The sequence below is a fragment of the Urocitellus parryii genome, chromosome 4 (assembly GCF_045843805.1).
Source record: "Urocitellus parryii isolate mUroPar1 chromosome 4, mUroPar1.hap1, whole genome shotgun sequence".
NCBI classification, from domain to species: Eukaryota; Metazoa; Chordata; class Mammalia; order Rodentia; family Sciuridae; genus Urocitellus; species Urocitellus parryii.
In genome coordinates this window covers 2,356,287-2,374,266 of record NC_135534.1, presented here as the reverse complement: position 1 = coordinate 2,374,266, position 17,980 = coordinate 2,356,287, and the positions used below count along the sequence as shown (strand labels likewise).

At 61.9% G+C, this 17,980-nt stretch overlaps 1 protein-coding gene across 3 annotated transcripts in view; it reads right to left on the bottom strand.

The window, feature by feature from the left end:
• Positions 1-278: 278 nt before the first annotated feature.
• Positions 279-17,980, bottom strand: part of Kcnq1 (potassium voltage-gated channel subfamily Q member 1) — a 284,802-nt gene continuing 267,100 nt past the window's right edge. For all 3 annotated transcript variants that reach the window (XM_026411297.2, XM_077797616.1, XM_077797617.1), the window contains one exon: positions 279-497. In XM_026411297.2, the coding sequence (XP_026267082.1) occupies positions 279-497 (219 nt within the window). The remainder of the gene's footprint in view (positions 498-17,980) is intronic.

Here is a 17,980-nt window from a genome sequence, read left to right as displayed (position 1 = left end):
ACGTGACGCCGTCACCACAGTTGGGGTGATGGCCTAGCCTAAGAGGGGCCCAACACCCAGCTGAGTCCTAGTACCCGTTGGTGGGGAGGAGGTGGCTGGCCTAGCCCCTCAGCATGGGCTCTGCTGGTGGCATGGCTCCGATACGGGAACCACGTCGTTCTCCCAGGGGCTTTGGGGAGGTGGCCAGGTCCAGGTGGGTACCCTGCTAAGAGGGAGGTGGGGGGGGCCGCTGGGCTTCCACAGGCCTCCCCACCCAGGCCCACCCTGCCCAGCCCCCATCAGGATGTCTCATCAGGTCCTCTCTGGGGCACGGTCAGCTGTTCGTAGGTGGGCAGAGAGTTGCCGGGCAGGAAGAGCTTGGGGTGGACAGAGCCACCTTCGCTGCGGGACTGGACCACTTGGGCCCCGCCCCCACCAGGGGGTCCGCCCTGGTGCAGGGAGAGCAGCCGGTGGAGCAGGTCCGTGATGACCACCAGCCTCTGGTCCAGCTGCGTCACCTGCAGAGACAGGAACAGAGCCGAGTGTGAAGGTGGGGGCAGCCCAGTGCAGAGCCCCTCCAGCATCGCGGCAGACACGCCACTCATGACCTGGTCAGCGCTGCCCTCGACCCTGCCTGTGTGTGCATGTGCCTACTGTGGAGTCTGTGCCCCTCCACGGCCTCCCCTGGACCTGGCGGCTGGAGGTCTCTCAGCCTGCTCCCAGCCTCTGCAGCTCTGGCCAGGCCCTCAGGGGCATCCAGGTGACCTGGCTCCGGAGTACTGACTTGACCACCATCTTGAGCTCCCTGGGGCCAGGCCAGGCTCCTCCCGGGTGAGGTCAAAGAGACCAGGGCTGTGTCTGCTCAGTCTGGAGGACATGAAAGCTGGACGCAGCCGGGCCTAGTGTAGCAGGACTGTGCTTGCGTGGCAGAGACCAGGGCTGGACACTGTTTAGGGCCTGGGAGGGTTCAGAGGACAGGGCCTGGAGGTGGCTTAGAGGTGGGTCAGGACCTGGAATGAACATGGCAGAGCGGGTGCCCCACAGAGGTGGCCCCCTGGCTGCTGGGCCAACAGAGAAGCCCCACATGAACCAGGAGCCAGAGGACGGTGTGGAAGAAAGAGGCCGCTGGCCCCGAGGGTAGTACAGATGAGAGGGCCCTGCCTGGGAGGCCAGAGCAGGCCGTGGGCAGTCAGAGGAGAGGGGTGCCCATCAGGAGCAGTGTGCTCTCCTGCATGGGGGTCTGGGGAGGTTGTGGGCTCCGTGGGTGGCTCAGGGCTGCGTTGGCCAGTTCTTGGCCTGCAGGGTTCTTGGGGTCGTCGTAGTCCCCTCCCCCACCGAGAGCCCTGGAAACTCCAGGAATGGGGGGGGGTGGGGACCTGAGGGCCAGGCCTGCAGAGCTGCTTCATGGAGCAGAGACCACGGAGACGACTCAGGCACGAGCTGCCTGCTGGGCCCTGAGGAGTGTGCCGGGCCTCTGTCCATCACACACGCACGCGCTGTCCCTGACAGGCTTGACCCCTGGGGCCCACCTGGGCCCTAGGGTTGGGGCCGAGCTGGAGTGTAGGGGTGCTGGAGGCAGAGTGGGCACCAACCCTGCGCTGGCCAGGTGGGCAGCCCGTTGATTCTGTGGGCCCAGGCCCAGCTCCCCAGGATGGGTGCCACGGTCCTCCACCCTCCTGTCTACAATTCTGGGTGCAGGGAAGGAGGAGCGGCAGCTTGGGGCCTGCCCAAGGGGCTGAGGGAGAGGAGCCGTCTCTCCTGGGTGGGGGCGGAAGGCCTGTCCTGCATCCCAGAATGACCGACAGGCTCCTTCCATGGCCAGGGCCTCTGCCCTCCCAGGAGGAGGAAGCCTGGTGTCCCCAACCTGGAGCCATGGTGGCTGCAGCATCTCCAGGACACTCCCAGTCCCTCCTGCTCTGCCTGCAGCCATCCCAGGCCCAGGGACAGCTGTGTGTTGAGGTGGACTGCCCAGGCCACGGGGGCCTCATTCCCTATTTTCCCAGGTGAACTTGATGTGCCCACACTGTGATGAGGCTGCAGGGCTGCCTGGCTGGGTTGGGCTGGGGGCCTGCAGCCACTCTGTGGCCCACCAGCATCCTCATTCTCTGGAAGTCACAGAGGACAGCCACCGCCAGCAGCCACAGAGGCCGATGCCAGGCTCGGCAGAAGAGGGGCCTGGCTCAGGGTCACTGTTGGGACCACTGAGGTCCACCTGGCCCCCTGCAGCCCCTGCCCCAGGGCTCCACACTCGGGGCAAAACGGGAGGATAGTTGGTGTTGGGTCAAGGGCAGAGCTAGGTAGGGGCTGGAACCAAACCCCCCAGGAGCAGTCGCTGAGAGCCGAGGGCGGAGCTGACGCAGGAGGGAGCAGCTGGGTAGAGGGCAAGGCGGGGGGTGTCCCTCTCATTCACCTGCTGGACCCCTGAGGCTCATGCTGCCAGCAGGACCAGCCCCCTCAGTCCCTACCTACCTCTGCCCTGGGAGAACAGTCGGGGGGCAGCCAGGTCTCAGGGACTGGGTGGGGAAACGAGGCCCAGGGGCTGCGGATGCACAGAAGGTGGGTGCAGCCAGCTCCAGGCTTGCTCCTTTTGGGTGGATCCTCCTGGACAGTGCCTGGGGCGCTGCCTGGCTTCTGGGCCTGGGTTAAGTTTGCTGGATATTGATTGGTTTGGCATTAATTAAAGCACCAAATACATTGCAGAGGAAAATCTGTGGTTTCATAAATTTTCACTTTACGGCGTCTGAACATCTGTTGGAGCCCCATGTGTGCTAAGGGGTTGGGAAGCCTTGTAGGGACTTCTTGGGGAACCTAATTCAGAGGATGGTGGCTGTTGGGTGTGGCTCTGTGTTGAGCCACCTTGGGGTGACAGGGAGGACAAGCATCGTGGAGAGCTGTGCTCAGCCTCCTGCAGAGGAATGGGGTGGGAGCATGGGGTAGGGTGGGGGTGGTGGCTACAGGCGGAGCGCAGCTGAGCCTCCCTTCCGGTGCCACCAAAGGAGTCCCTGACGCGCCCTGCTGGGGCTGGTTCCCAAGCTCATTGTGACCCTGTGGCTGTGGCTATGCAACTGGTGTTTTGAGGGACTGTCAGGGTCTCTGGTCCCCAGGGATGTCTCATGAGTGGGCTGCTGGGTCCCTGAGCTGGCCAGAGTCTGGGGCCTCACACTGCCCCCTCCTCACATAAGAAGAACAGGGCTGGGAAGGCAGGGAGAAAGAGTGGACCTCTCCAAGCCTCTGGGTGCCGGGGTGGATACCTGGGTCCCTCTGGCCATCTGTGGGGTCCCCCAGCTCCCCCCGCTGCCTGCAGGATCTTTCTGAGTAATCCTGGTCACCCACAGGGCTGTCCTGCATTGTGGGCTGCTGTACGTCCTCTGGGGTCATCTAGTCACCTCTGGGTCCTTCCCACACTGTCCTGGCTGCCGTGGGGTCCCCCAGATGCACGCCTGGTGGGGAGAGCTGCTCCTCCAGACCAGCGTGGACACCATGTGCTCCTCCGGGCCGTCCCCCAGAGCTTGGTGTCTGACCTCAGTGCCCAGGCCCCGAGGCTGGGAACAACACTGTTGGCCTGTTGGCTCTGCTGGGCCCAGTGGGGTGGGGTGGAGCTGCTCAGACTGGTCCTGGAGGCCAAGGGAGACACAGGTACTGGACCTGGTGAGGCTTCCTTTCCTCTTCTGACAAGCGAGCGTTCCCAGCAGGTCACGTGCTGGGGTGGGGAGGAGCTTGCTTACCTGCACCTCCGCGGGGTGCCAGGGCTCTGGGGGCACCCTGTGGAAGGGGCCTTCCCTGCCCTGCCTGCGTCCAGCCCTGCTGACCTGCCACGGGAAGGGCCCTGGCCTGGGCTTAGGGTGGCTCCTGTCAGCCCCAGACCTCAGTTCCCGAGACAGCACTTCACACAGAGATGGTCCCTGAGCTGCCTGGCCCGGGTCCCCCCTCTGGGGTCCTGTTGATGCTGCCGAAGGAGCGGAGGGGAGCCCTCACCAGCAGCCCAGGGAGAGGCCGGCCGGGCGTCCACCCCAGGAGACGCCTCTGAATGGGCAGGTGCCTGCAAGGCGCTGCCACCTTTGAGAGAAGGCACTGGCTGGTGTTCCCCAAGAGCCATGAGACAGATCAGTTTTGGGATCTCAGATCTCGCCACTATCTGCAGTTTGATAGAAATTAAAAGGGCAGGGCCAACAGAAGCCCCTTTGTGCCCTGCCTCGACTCAGCGATTAATAACCATAGACGACTTACGCGGGCTTCGGAAGAGAGCAAAGCAACTAGAATAACAGCTCGTCAGAGGCCCTCGGCGGCTGCTGATCAGACCCGAGGCAATGGGGGATTCTGTTTGATGTGGTTATGAATTTGTTTTCAAAAGAAAATCTTGAAAAAGAGTCTTTCAAGAGAAATTTTTGCAGAACCTGCCCAGCCTTGATCCCTGCTTGGGACCCCCAAGGCCTGGATCCTCGGACTGCCTTAGCCAGCCGGGCAGGCCAGGCCAGGCCAGGGAGGCTAGGGCCCAGCCCCAGGGGAGGAAGCCGCTGATGTGCCCGGGCTGGACGCCCTGGGGCAGCAGCCCATGCTTCCCTGGGAGCCTTGTTGGATGGTGTTCAAGGCAAGGTGGTCCTCCTAGAGGGGCAGCCCAGGGTCCCTGTGGGGTCACAGGGTGAAGGCCACCCTGGGAGCCACCCTCAGGGCCAACCTCAAGATGCTTAATGCTGGCATGGGGTCAGTGGGTGCCAGCCCTGGGGGACCCAGCACTGTTTAAGGAATATGGCGGTGCCATGTCACCTGGGGACTCCACAGCCCCTGGGGCAGGGGAGGCAGGTTCCTGCCTGCCTGGGCCCAGAACTGGTGTCCACGGTGGGGCTGGGTCCTTGATGCTTTGTCAGGTGGGTGTCGCCTTAGAGGCTATGAACCAAGGCCCTGTCCCACTGCTGTCCTCATGTCTCTCACCATTCTGCCTGCTGGGTGGCCAGAAGAGGTCACACCGTGGAAGTGACCTGAGCCACTGCCACCATCAGCCCTACCATGGCCCCATGACCAAAGGCCTCTCCGGAACGCAGGCTCCTGCCCTCTGATGGGTGCCAGGGCAGGAAGAGTCCTCCACCAGGTTCACCGGCATGGCCTCAGGCTTCTGCCAGCTCCTCCTCCTGAGGGGGGCCAGGCCCTAGCAAGTGGCCCCCAGGGTGGGGCCGACCCTGCCCTGCCCCCACACTCAGTCTGGGCCCCTCTGCTGGCCCCTCTGCATGAAGCCGTGTCTTCCTGGTGCTCCAGGACCCCATCTCCAGGCCATACCGGTGCACCTCAGCTCGGCAGGCCGATGAGGACGCACAGCCCCAGCGGCCACCAGCCTTCTCCTCCATCGCCCACACGGTGTGACCGGCTCTCCAGACGCCTGCTTTAGACCACTTCCCACCGGCTGGGGGCCTTTGCCCCTCCCGAGTCCTAGTTCTCCTCTTTCCTTCTTCACCTTTTCCTGTAGCCATGTCCTCCCTGGGTCGTCCGGGCCTGTGCGTGCTTGAACAGTCTTCCCCAGACCAATGCTGACATGTTTCCTTCTAGTACGTTCAGGTTTGCATTTTCTGGGGAGGCTTGGATTCGTGAGGGACGGTTTTGAACCACAGACTTGCCTTTGGTGTGACCGATTATACTTCACCGAGTCCTGACATCCCTTTAGGACAAGTTCCCCAAAGGTCTACATCGACCGGAGGATCCTCACCAGACAGCTTTAATGTGGGGGCAGGGTGAGGTGAAGCAGCAGGGGAGGTGGCCAGGAAACATCTGGGTGACCTTGAGGACTCTGCTCTGCCTCCCGAGTCGGAGAGGGAGGCCACTCACTCCTCTATTTAGAACACACAGGGGCCTGCCCCTCACCCCTCCTTCGCACTCTGAGCAAAAGATGAAGTCATTCCCATGGCCAAGGGGTGCCCTGGGACCCCGGCCTCTGCTGCCCCTCCTGGCCACCTCTTCTCCATTGGCCCTGGTCACAGGGGCTCCCTCTCTGCTCCTCTAGCTGCTGGAATGTCCTCCTGGGTGGTCATGTGGCTCACACTCTGCCTGGCCCTTAGCCCATGGGGGTCTGAGTGTGTCCAGTCACAGCCCTCTGGGCTGGCACCGAGGGGCCCCACACTGCTGGACACTGGGCTCGCCCCACCTCAACATCCCTGTGGGGGCCGACGTGCACCTGGAGCCGTCCACGGCCACAGCCTCCCAGCACTGCCGACGCCAACCTGGAGGAGGGCTCAGGACAGAGGTGACCCAGTGGCAGCTCGAGGGGCCCGCATAGCACACAGCTCCCGCATGGCCTTTGTCCCCATTCCCGGAGCGGGGCCTGGTGGCAGAACTCGGTGCACAGAGGGCAGGAATCTGCCTAGGACCCCTGACAGGTGGGGAGGGGAGGGAGGAGACCCAGCCTCCCCAAGGGTCTGCCCAGCCCCTCCCTGGCCTGGCGAGGTCCTGCCTGGGGAGGCAGCTGCCCCCGCCCGCCTGCCCGTCTCCAGGCAGGGGGGGGGGCGAGCAGGAATGCAGGGCGGGCTGGAAAGGCGCTGGGAGCAGAGAAGCCGAGTTTGTGCAGGCCCCGGCCCCGGGCCCCACCTGCATTTGATTCTCCTCTGCTGACGGCCTGCATCCGGAAGCCAGGAGGGCGCCAGGCAGAACACTCTGTGCAGGGAAGCAGGGAGCTCCACTGCCTCGGCCAGAGCCGGCAGCCAGCGATCCTGGGCCCTGGGAGGTGGCAGGTGGGCAGCAGCCCCTGGGGTTCCAGTCCGACCCAGGGCTGCCTCCGTGGGCCCTGCGCTGACTGCGCTCCCATCAGCTCCCCGCAACACCTGGGGCCCGGGCGGCACAGGACCCCAGATGCACCCCGCCCCAGGATCCCAGCAAACCTCTCTCTGTCCTCATGTCCAGCTGTCCCTTTGTCCCCTTCCTTTTTCCCTGGAAAACCCTGACCCTGTTGCTGGCTTCCGTTTCCATGCCAGAACCACTGTGTCCTCTCTGCCTGCATCTGTGCCCCCCTCGGCCAGCCATGGGGTCCGTCTGGACACACTCGGTGGAGCCCCTCCTCGTGACTGTCACTCATTCACCCAACAGACGTCTGTGTTCCTCTCATGGCCAAGCCTCTGGGAAGTGGCACTGCCGTCCCCTCCCCCTGGTGCCAGCGCTGGCCACCTGCTGGACAGGCCTCGTGGGGTCTCCTGACCACAGTGTGGGCTCCATGCGTACCTGGCTGTCCCTGTTGCCACGTTGACATTGACCCGCCTCCCCCCCCCCCCCCCCCGGCCGATCTTCTCCAGGAGACACCGCCAGCTCTCCCTCTGTGGGACACTCTGCCTTGGCCATCCAGGGCTTCCTTCCATGGCTCTCCTCTTTCTAGAACATTCTCATGAACCCTCTAGACACGGATGTCTCCCCAGCTTTCACTCTAGCCCAGGCCTGAGGCCCCAGGGTGCTGGATGCCTGCTCCGGACATCTCGTGGGCATCTCAGGCTCCAGGGTGGGGCAGATTTATGTCCCTGTTTCTTGTCCACCACTTCTGTCCATCCCATTACCACTTGACTGCTGCCTCCCTCAAGGCAGGGGCGTTGCCAGGCTAACAGCGGCCACATCCCTCACCTGTTGGGTGACCTGGGCTTTGGCACCCCTCAGCAGGGAGGGCTCAGGGCAGCCGTGGGGCTCGGGCTGGTCACATCTGGGGGCTGAGGCTAAGGTGGGGTCCCTGGGCACTTCAGAGCTGCCTCTGGCCACTTCCCCAGCCCCTGACACAGGTTGGACCCACCCCGGGTGTCTCCCTTGCACGTCTGTCAGGCCATCCTTGGTCTCTCCTTGACCAGGATTGTGGCCTTGCACTGGACCCTTGGGACAACCTCCCAGGCTGCTCCTGGCCACACTGGCCCAACCCCTGCCCGTCAAGGAGCTGCCGTGTGCCTGCCCGCTGGAGCCCCGCGCCCCAGGCCTGCCGCGCCGGCACCGCCTTGACGCCCGTCTGTTCCTGGGTTCTGTGATGGAAGCTCTGTGTGGCTGGGTGAGGCTGAGGCTGCGGCCTGCTGGACCTGCTGGCCTCCCTCCGTGCTGCCCCCTGCAGCAGGCACGCCAGCACCCCTGTTTACCCTCCCAGCTATCTCCACCATCGTGGCACAGGAGATGCGACATCCTGGTGGCGGAGACATCAGAGGTAACCTGATATGGCGTGGCTTTGCTGGCTTGTGGTGCTCAGCTCAGGTTTGGAGGCTGCCTTTGAAACAGGTCCCCGGGCTTGTGCCTCTGGCCATAGCCTCCTCCAGGGACCTGCATGCCCCGAGCCCCGGGCCCTCATGGTGGACACAGAAGCTGACGGCACCCGTCTCTCCAGGATCCTGGGGAGGGGACCCCTGCTCTGAGGATGCCGTGCCCTGGGGACCTACCTGCAGGCTCTGAGCTGCCTTCCTGCTTGTGGCTGTCCCCTGCCTGGGCTGTCACCCAGCCCCACCTCCTGGCTGAGATCCCACCTGCGTCCCCAGGTGGGGTGGGGTCCCCCGCTCCTCACGATGTCTCCTGCCTCCTTTCCTGAAGCCCCCACTTTGGGGTCATCCGACAGCACCCCAAGCCCCCCTAATTCTCCCAGCCCCGGCCCTGGCTTCTGACTCGAACCTTTGCCCCCAGCCATCCCCCTCATAATAACTGGCATTTTTCAAACATTCCAAGCCTCTGGCCTCCCTTTCCTCACCCCTGATAAGGACCTGACCTCTGCCCAGGCCCCCACCATCACACCACAGCGGCCCCTCCTCGGGCAGTTTCCCCCACTGTTGGCCTCTGTGCCTCCCATGACCTCGACTTCAATGTGCCCTTGAGCCCACTGACTGAGCCCCAAGGCAGCACGTCGCCTTCCTCGCCCACCCCTGCTGGTGTGGCTGGCCACCTCTCCCCAGCCCCACCGGCTCCTGTCCTTCCTGGACACTTAGGCAGGCTCTGCTGCAGGCCTTTGCTCTTGTCACTCCATGGGCCCAGGCTGCCCTTCCGGGGGGGGGGGTATTCAGCAGCACCCTCCCAGGTCACCCACGCCCTTGCCTCACGGACACTGCCTCGTCCACTTTTCTCTGGGGCCATCAGCACTTCTGGTTCCCTGTCCCCTGCAGACAGACAGCTCCCTGAGGACAGGGGTGTCTGCCCTCCCCGGGGCTTGGCACAGGGTGAGGTGAGGGAATCATGCCCACCAAGAGGCCAGACTGTCTGGACTTCTGCTGGTGGGTGACCGTGTGTGTTCCTGGGGCTCTGGGGCAGGTTCCACTGCAGCTGTGTGGCCCCGTGCTGTGGGGGAGGGAGCCAGGAGCCAGGCTGCGTGGCAGAACCCCGGCTGGTGGAGGCACTGAGGGGGACCTGGGTACAGGGGGAACCTGATGCTTTCCAGGGGCTGGACGTCCATCCCCACCACCATCCCTCACTCAGTCCCAGCCTGGAGACGGTGGCCCCATGACTCAGCCGAGCAGGGCTGAGCTGCAGCTGCAGCTGACCTAGATGGGTGGGCAGCCCCCAGCCCCGGCCTACCCAGGACAGGGCCTCTCTCCCTCCCTCCCCCGCTTCCGGCTCCTGCTCCTAGGACAGAATTCCCTGGATTCAGAGCCCCTGGGGCTGGAGCCAGGTTGGAGGCTGGGCCTGGGGCCTCTGGGCTGGGGTCCCAGATGGGGGCTGGGTAGCAGGCCTGGAAGCTGGGACCAGCCTCTTTCCTGGCACCTGGGAGAGCCGTGGGGGAGGCAGGGCGCGCTCCACCAACACCAGGGTGCATGCCTCCGGAAGCTGCTCTCCTGTGGAAGTGGCAGGGACCCCTTCCTGCTCGGGCCGTGCCCGGCACTTGCTGTCCCCCCTTGGGGACAGGATGGCACCTCCCAGACCTGTTTCTCCCCAGCCTCTGGGGCCCAGATCCCCAGCCAGCAGCCCCCAGCTTCTGTCCTGCCCTCTTCCAACCTCAGGCCCCCTCCCGCTGCCCCTGGCCTAGGCTTTGGGGTGGGAGCGGGGTGCCAGCCCCAGGCTGTCCCTGTGGGGGGAGCCAAGATGGCCTGAGGAGACCTGGGGACCGGCCCTCTGAACTGGACTTGGGCAGGGCTGGTGGTGGACGAGAAGGCCTTCAACAACTTGAAGGCACATGTGAAGGAGTGACCTGGGGTCCTGGTCTCCCACTCTGCCCACCGTCCACCTCCCCTCCTCCCCAGGGCTGGCCATGGTGCCCAGGCTGCTCCTCGTTGCTGCACTGGGCATGTACTCTGCATGCCACCCCACCTGGACACGTGGCCTGGGAGGGTACTCCAGTCACCCACGGGGCAGCCGGAACTCGTGTCCATCCCCGCACAGACCCCTCACTGTCGGGGACAGCCCCCTCACTGTTGGGAACAGCCCCGTCCACACTCCTTGTGGCTAGGCGGGGGCAGCTCCCCTGCAGGCCACCTCTCTGTCCAGGAGGACGGTGAGGAGCTGGGGAGCAGGTGGGCGGCAGGAAGTCACTGGGGCTCCAGGCCAGCCCCGCTCCAGTCCCATCTGGACGTATTTGGCAGGACCTGCTCCCCTCTGCTCCCAGGCTGGCCCGATGGACCCTGGTGCTGGATGCTCCTGGCCCTCCCACATCTGGAGCCCACCTTCTTCTGTCCCCAGGGCTCACCCGGCCTCCATTCCCTGTGCCGTGGGAAGAGTGTCCGCCTGCCCAGGCCTGGCCAAGGGCACTGGGGCCTGGTGTTGTCACCTCCCACACCTGTGCTTTGCCTCCACAGGACGGGACCCAACAGGGACGTGGGTGACTAAGGAGGTGTCGGAGGCGCCCCTGTGACCGACTGCACTGCCACACCCAGGGTGTCCTCACGCCCAGAGCGTGGGAGATGTCCCCACAGGCCTCCTGTCCCCGGGATGTTGTGGGCACAAGCATCCCTCTCATGCCTCCATTCAGTGGACATCTCCACACTAGCCTGTCCCCAGCAGGGAGCAGGGGCCTTGGCTAGAGAGGGCCTAGGACCAGGTCCAGTCCCTGAGACTCCTGGGCTTCTCCCCACCTCCTCTGCCTGCCTCGGCCCACTCCCAGACCACAGCCGGCCACCCCAGGGCTCAGCCGGCCTGGGGAATGTCCCCTGCCCCCTTGACCCCAGCCTCGCCCCTCGCCCTGCAGCGGTCACTCAGGTGGTGGTGTGGGTTTTGTGGTGTGGAGCCTCTGGCCCGGGGGATGGGCACCAGCAAGACCCCGAGCCTGCAGAAGGCCCCGAGCTGCTGTTTTCAGAGGGCAGGCAAGTTGTGGGAGGCTCCCTGGGTGCCCATGTTGAGTCGGCACCGGGGGACTCGGGTTGTTGGCCTCCCGGCCATCTGTGAGCCAGAACTCCGATTGCCCCTTCCCAGGGAGGCGTGGGAGCCCCGGCCCTGCCCCGGCCCTGCCCCGGCCCTGTGAGGGGCATCGGGACCCTCGCTCCCCCTTTCCACTCAGCCCCAGGTAGTGCTGCTTTCTGGGTGGGGTTCAAGACCTTCCCGGTGGCTGCCATCTGCCCAGACACTGGCCACCCTACTGTGCCCCGGTGTGTGGCCATGTTGCTGGGGGTAGGATGAGGTGCCTTGGGTTGGGAGAAGCAGAGCTGGGGGGCTCTGGGGAAGGCCCTCAATGCTCGGAAGGTGAGTGGAAGGGTGGGAGGCCTCCACCCAGGAAGGAGGCTCCGGGCTGGCCTGGGGCCTGCCTGGCCTGGGCTGACCCTGGACACTGATGAGAGATTCAGGCCCCATCCTGCGGTTCCCGCCCGCCCTTCCTGCGCCTGGGACGGGGAGGAAGAGGTCCCTGGGGATACCAGGCCCGGGGCAGGGGGTGGGACACACACTGACAAGACTTGGTGTGGCCTTCTGGCCTCACGAGGACCAGGGTTCCTGTCCATCAGGACCTGGGGTTCCTCCTTAGTGCCTTCAATCCTAGGGCCCCAGAGACCATCTGACTCCTCTTCAGGTCCCGGCTCCAGGAGGCCTGCCCAGGGAGAAGCCAGGACTCCTCTGGCATTCAAAAGTGAGTCCTTCTCTCCCGCTAGTGCCCCATCCCGCATGGACCCAGCCCTGGCCATACAGAGAGCTCCTTCCTGTCCGGGGTCAGCTGGCCCCCAGTCTGCACGTGCCACATGCAGGGCCTGTCTGCCTGGCACCCACACTCTTGCTGTTCCCAGATCCCCAGCATGATGCACCTCTCCCCCAAGAGCCCCCAGCTCCCTGGCAGAGCCCCTACCCCCAGCCAGGGCACTGGCAGAGCTGCCCGTCCTCCTGCACCCTCCTCCCCTCTGCACTGGGGAGCATCCCGTCGTCAGCAGGCCCGACTACTTGCAGCACCCATCTGTGAGCAGCACCCAGCTGTGAGCAGCACCCCATCTGTGAGCAGCACCCATCTGTGAGCAGCACCCAGCTGTGAGCAGCAACCAGCTGTGAGCAGCTCTGTCTGGTGCCCTGTCCTCGATCCCCACTCCTGTTCCCACTGGCGAGCCCTCAGCCCTCCGCCGTCTCTAGCTTCCCCTGGTATTTCTAAACTCACATCACTCTTCTCTGCTTTTGCAGTTTTAGACATTATTTAGGGCCTGTCAAACATGGAAGATGAGAGATAAGATTTTCTTCTCATAACCCCTGTCCTCTGTCATTCCCTTATCCTCTAAATAAATTTATATCACAATTCTAGGCTCAGTAAATATTTATCATTTGCATTTTACATGCACAGTATGCAAATACTATTTTTAGCTGAGTCACATGGTTTTCTATAATTACAACTTTTTGTTTTTCCTGGGGTCAAGGGTTGCTTTTGGGGAAAAAAAAAGTTTCTTTGGGTGTTTTCTTAGTTTTGATGCATATGTCACCAATACATCCTAGAATATTTTGCAAGAGTCGTAAAACGTCTGTTAACCCCTTTGAGCACACGGGTCATCCATCAGCTTCATTTTCTTTTTCCTAGAGGCCTAGCAGGGGTGGCTGCTCTCAGTCCTGCGGACACTGGTGATGCTACAGCTTCTTTGTCTGTCGTGTGGAGGATTTCCCGGTCCTTCCTGTTGTTATGATGGGTGTGAGAATCCCCGGGTTCTGGATTCCAGGCTTCTTCCTTGGATTTTCCTCTCAATTTGTATGAACATGTTTCCAAGTAACTTTCTGAGAAAAGGCACACGGTAGGTAAAGATTTTGACCGTGTGCATCTGAAGATGTCTCTATTCTGTTCTCTCACCTGGGAGTTTGACTCGGCATGAGATTCCATGTCGGGGAGGCCCTTTTCCCTGCGAAGCTTAAAGCTCTTCTCCTGAGTCACTGGTGGAAAGTCTGATGCCGTCAGATCATCTGTTCTTTGGGTGTGACCTACTTTTTTCCTTCTGGAGATGTAGGATGCCGCTTTATCACTGTGTTCTGAGATCAAAATGAGGAGCCCTGATAGGGGCATTCTGGGGGTTCAGGGGGAAGAGGGCAGCTCCACGTTTCAGCCTGGATCCCCACTGGTTCCGTCACGATCGCCCGTCGACAGCTGCTCCTGGTGTCCCCACGTCCAGGACTTGTCAGGTTCAGCTTCTCCACCAGCACAGCCTCCTGCCTTTGGCCGGGGTGGGCCAGCAGCCCCTGGCTTTAGGGCCTGGGGTGCCTGGGGCACCTGTATTCCAGCTCAGTTTCTCTTTGGACTCCCTGACCCCCAGCCTACTCAGGTCAGCCCCAGGGTCCTGGCTGAAGCGACCTTGTCATCTGTGGCTCTACTTCCTGGAGGACTTGGTGTCCACTTTGATGGTCTTCAGGGTCAGTGTCCACTGGTCCTTCTGAATCTTCTTTTCCAGAATTTTGGCAACCTTTTTTATTTTTTGCGGGGGGAAGTATGATCCTGTTTTTTCTCTAGGTGTCTTCGTCATTGCTGATTATATCATCAGGTTCTTTCTGGCGCCTTCACTGCCATCTTTGTGGGGTTTGGAGGGAGCATTCACAGTGTGGATCTGTTGGACTTAACCAGAGGCCGTCCACCCATCAACCCTGGAGCCCTTTTCATTGGAGATCCTCCCCAAGCCTCCCACCGCTGTCCTGTTACCCTAACGTCCGAGCAGTCACTCCACGCTGTCTGTCTTCTTTCCCGACTTCTCAGCGTGTTCCTCCAGGGGGTCAGTGCCCCCCCAGGAGGCCCTCGGGCTCCAGGACCCACACTCCCTCTGTTTGCATCCTCCATATGAGCTTGCCCCTCAGTATCATCAGGCACGGCACGGTGACGAGGTAGCTTTGGTCCTGCGCTCATACCTTTGCAGATAGGGGTCTCCTTGGGGGCTGACCTGGTCCCCCCAAGCTTCCAATACCTCGTTGGACCTGGCCCTAACTTTTACAGTCAACCAGGTCATAGAGTTCAATGACCTTGACCCCAACACCTTGGGAGCTCAGAGCCATCTTAATTTCAATGGATTTCAAGCAAAGCACTTGAGGCAGCCTGTCTGTTTCTTATTCTCTATCCCCGAAAATGGTGCAGCTCTGCTCCTGGGTGCTTAGATCCCAGGCTGAGCCACCTAGGTGTCCTCCTTTCCTACCCGCAGGTCCAGTTCCCATCTGGGTTCTTTCCATTGGGCCTCCCAACCACATGAAATTCGCCTTCTGGTAAAGATGCCTCAATGTCTCAAATGTCACACTAGACCATCAATAGGAACTTGAATGAGGCTGGTGTGTGACCAGTTGGACTAGGGACTCCATCCCCAGGGGCCTTGCAGTGACTTGGGTTTGTGTTACCCGATGACCAGCGACAGGAGGGCAGCTGACGTGAGCTGCTTCCACATGGTCCTCACAAGGGAGGGCACTGCCATGAAGGTGCCTTTCTCCCTTTCACTGCTGGAATAGAGAGGCGATGGCCATGACCGAGCAGCCACCAGAGCCACAGAATACAGAAGTGAGCAGACAAGAAATCTGGGGTCTGGAGGAGGCACCATGCTCACCTGAGCCTGATGCTTCTGCTGGGTGGCTCCAGGGGCCACACTCCCTCTGAATTGGGCCATATACTGTCCTTGTCTCAGCAGCAGCTGAACCCACAGTCCCCCTCCCCCACTTCTCACCAGGGTGACAGCGGTGCGCGGCTCATCGCTCTTTGCCTGAGATCCCCCCACCCCACTACAGCGCTCCCCACCACCTGAACTTGAAACCCTCCTGTGGCTTTCGGGAGACTCTGAACTCCACTCCTCGAGTGAGCCACCGTGTCACCCACTAGTCACCACTTCTTCTTTGTCCCTGCCTTTGCCTCCCTGGACCTGACATCAGCCTAGTGCTCACGATGGAGAGTCTGTGCCCCTGACCTGACATCAGCCTAGTGCTCACGCCGGAGAGTCTGTGTCCCACGACGGAGAGTCTGTGTCCCTAGGAACCTGACATCAGCCTAGTGCTCACGACGGAGAGTCTGTGTCCCTGAACTGACATCAGCCTAGTGCTCACGACGGAGAGTCTGTGTCCCTAGGAACCTGACATCAGCCTAGTGCTCACGACGGAGAGTCTATGTCCCTGACCTGACATCAGCCTAGTGCTCACAACGGAGAGTCTGTGTCCCTGAACTGACATCAGCCTAGTGCTCACGATGGAGAGTCTGTGTCCCTAGGAACCTGACATCAGCCTAGTGCTCAGGACGGAGAGTCTGTGTCCCTGACCTGACATCAGCCTAGTGCTCACGATGGAGAGTCTGTGTCCCACGACGGAGAGTCTGTGTCCCTAGGAACCTGACATCAGCCTAGTGCTCACGACGGAGAGTCTGTGTCCCTGACCTGACATCAGCCTAGTGCTCACGATGGAGAGTCTGTGTCCCTAGGAACCTGACATCAGCCTAGTGCTCAGGACGGAGAGTCTGTGTCCCTGACCTGACATCAGCCTAGTGCTTACATCGGAGAGTCTGTGTCCCACGACGGAGAGTCTGTGCCCCTGACCTGACATCAGCCTAGTGCTCACGACGGAGAGTCTGTGTCCCACGACGGAGAGTCTGTGTCCCTAGGAACCTGACATCAGCCTAGTGCTCACGACGGAGAGTCTGTGTCCCTAGGAACCTGACATCAGCCTAGTGCTCACGACGGAGAGTCTGTGTCCCTAGGAACCTGACATCAGCCTAGTGCTCACAACGGAGAGTCTGTGCCCCTGAACTGACATCAGCCTAGTGCTCACGACGGAGAGTCTGTGTCCCTAGGAACCTGACATCAGCCTAGTGCTCACGACGGAGAGTCTGTGTCCCACGACGGAGAGTCTGTGTCCCTAGGAACCTGACATCAGCCTAGTGCTCACGACGGAGAGTCTGTGTCCCTGACCTGACATCAGCCTAGTGCTCACGATGGAGAGTCTGTGTCCCTAGGAACCTGACATCAGCCTAGTGCTCACGATGGAGAGTCTGTGCCCCTGACCTGACATCGCCTAGTGCTCACGACGGAGAGTCTGTGTCCCTAGGAACCTGACATCAGCCTAGTGCTCACGACGGAGAGTCTGTGTCCCTAGGAACCTGACATCAGCCTAGTGCTCACAACGGAGAGTCTGTGCCCCTGAACTGACATCAGCCTAGTGCTCACGATGGAGAGTCTGTGTCCCTAGGAACCTGACATCAGCCTAGTGCTCACGACGGAGAGTCTGTGTCCCACGACGGAGAGTCTGTGTCCCTAGGAACCTGACATCAGCCTAGTGCTCACGACGGAGAGTCTGTGTCCCTGACCTGACATCAGCCTAGTGCTCACGATGGAGAGTCTGTGTCCCTAGGAACCTGACATCAGCCTAGTGCTCACGATGGAGAGTCTGTGCCCCTGAACTGACATCAGCCTAGTGCTCACGACGGAGAGTCTGTGTCCCTGACCTGACATCGCCTAGTGCTCACGACGGAGAGTCTGTGTCCCTAGGAACCTGACATCAGCCTAGTGCTCACAACGGAGAGTCTGTGTCCCTAGGAACCTGACATCAGCCTAGTGCTCACGACGGAGAGTCTGTGTCCCTAGGAACCTGACATCAGCCTAGTGCTCACGACGGAGAGTCTGTGTCCCTAGGAACCTGACATCAGCCTAGTGCTCACAACGGAGAGTCTGTGCCCCTGAACTGACATCAGCCTAGTGCTCACGACGGAGAGTCTGTGTCCCTAGGAACCTGACATCAGCCTAGTGCTCACGACGGAGAGTCTGTGCCCTGGCTGCGAATGCTGGGAGGAAGGGGTTTGTGCCCCCCCTCCTGGCACCCAGTTGGCTCCAGGGCGGGCATCCTGCGGGGACACTCCCGGGTCGCCTGTTGCCCAGGATCCCGGGCCCTCTGGGCCCCTCTGGCTCTCCCTTGCAATAGCCTGGAAGGGCCTCCCTGTCCCTTCCAGAGTGAGTCAGGGCATCTCCGTACCTGGACGCCCAGCTGCGGGTGGACAGTTGATACCTGGGGAAGTAGGGGCAGCAGGGGGAGAAGGGGACCCAGTGCGGGCCTGGTGCACCCCACAGCTCTGCGTTTACCCACGTTTCCACTACTGTCTGCGTGGAACCGCACGTTGGTTTCCGTCAGTGCTGCCCAGTGCTGCTGGGCTGGCCTCGGGGTCTGACCCCCGACGAGCCTGCTCTCTGCCAGGCCACCCTGGGAAGCTGCCCTTCACCCCATCTCCGTTTCTGCATTGGCCCAGGCTGGGCCCTCCTCTGTCGAAGTCACAGCTGAGTGAAGTGTCGCCTGAAAATGCAGCTGACACGAGGAACAATAGCAGCCCCCCGCAGAGGTTCCGCTGCAGGCTGGTGGCCCCCACCTCCAATAATTCCTCAAGACATTGGCCTGAGCCAGGCCTGGCTGGGCAGCAGCTCTGCGGACTCACAGGCCGTCGCCCATGACCTCCACGGACCACAAGGTCACTTCCAGGTTGGGGGCAGGGCCAGACCCTGGGGAGGGGATATGGGGCAGGAGGGGTTAAAACCGGGCTGTGATGGGGTAGTGCTGAGTGGGGGGGCTCCTGGGAGTCCTGGGGACATAGACGGGACTCTGGGGGAGGGAACTGTCCTATCCTTTCTGCTCCAAGCCCCCGCCCAGGCCCTGGAGCGGGAGGCCGCCCTGGTCCAGGTTGTTATTGCGCAGAGCACCAGAAACT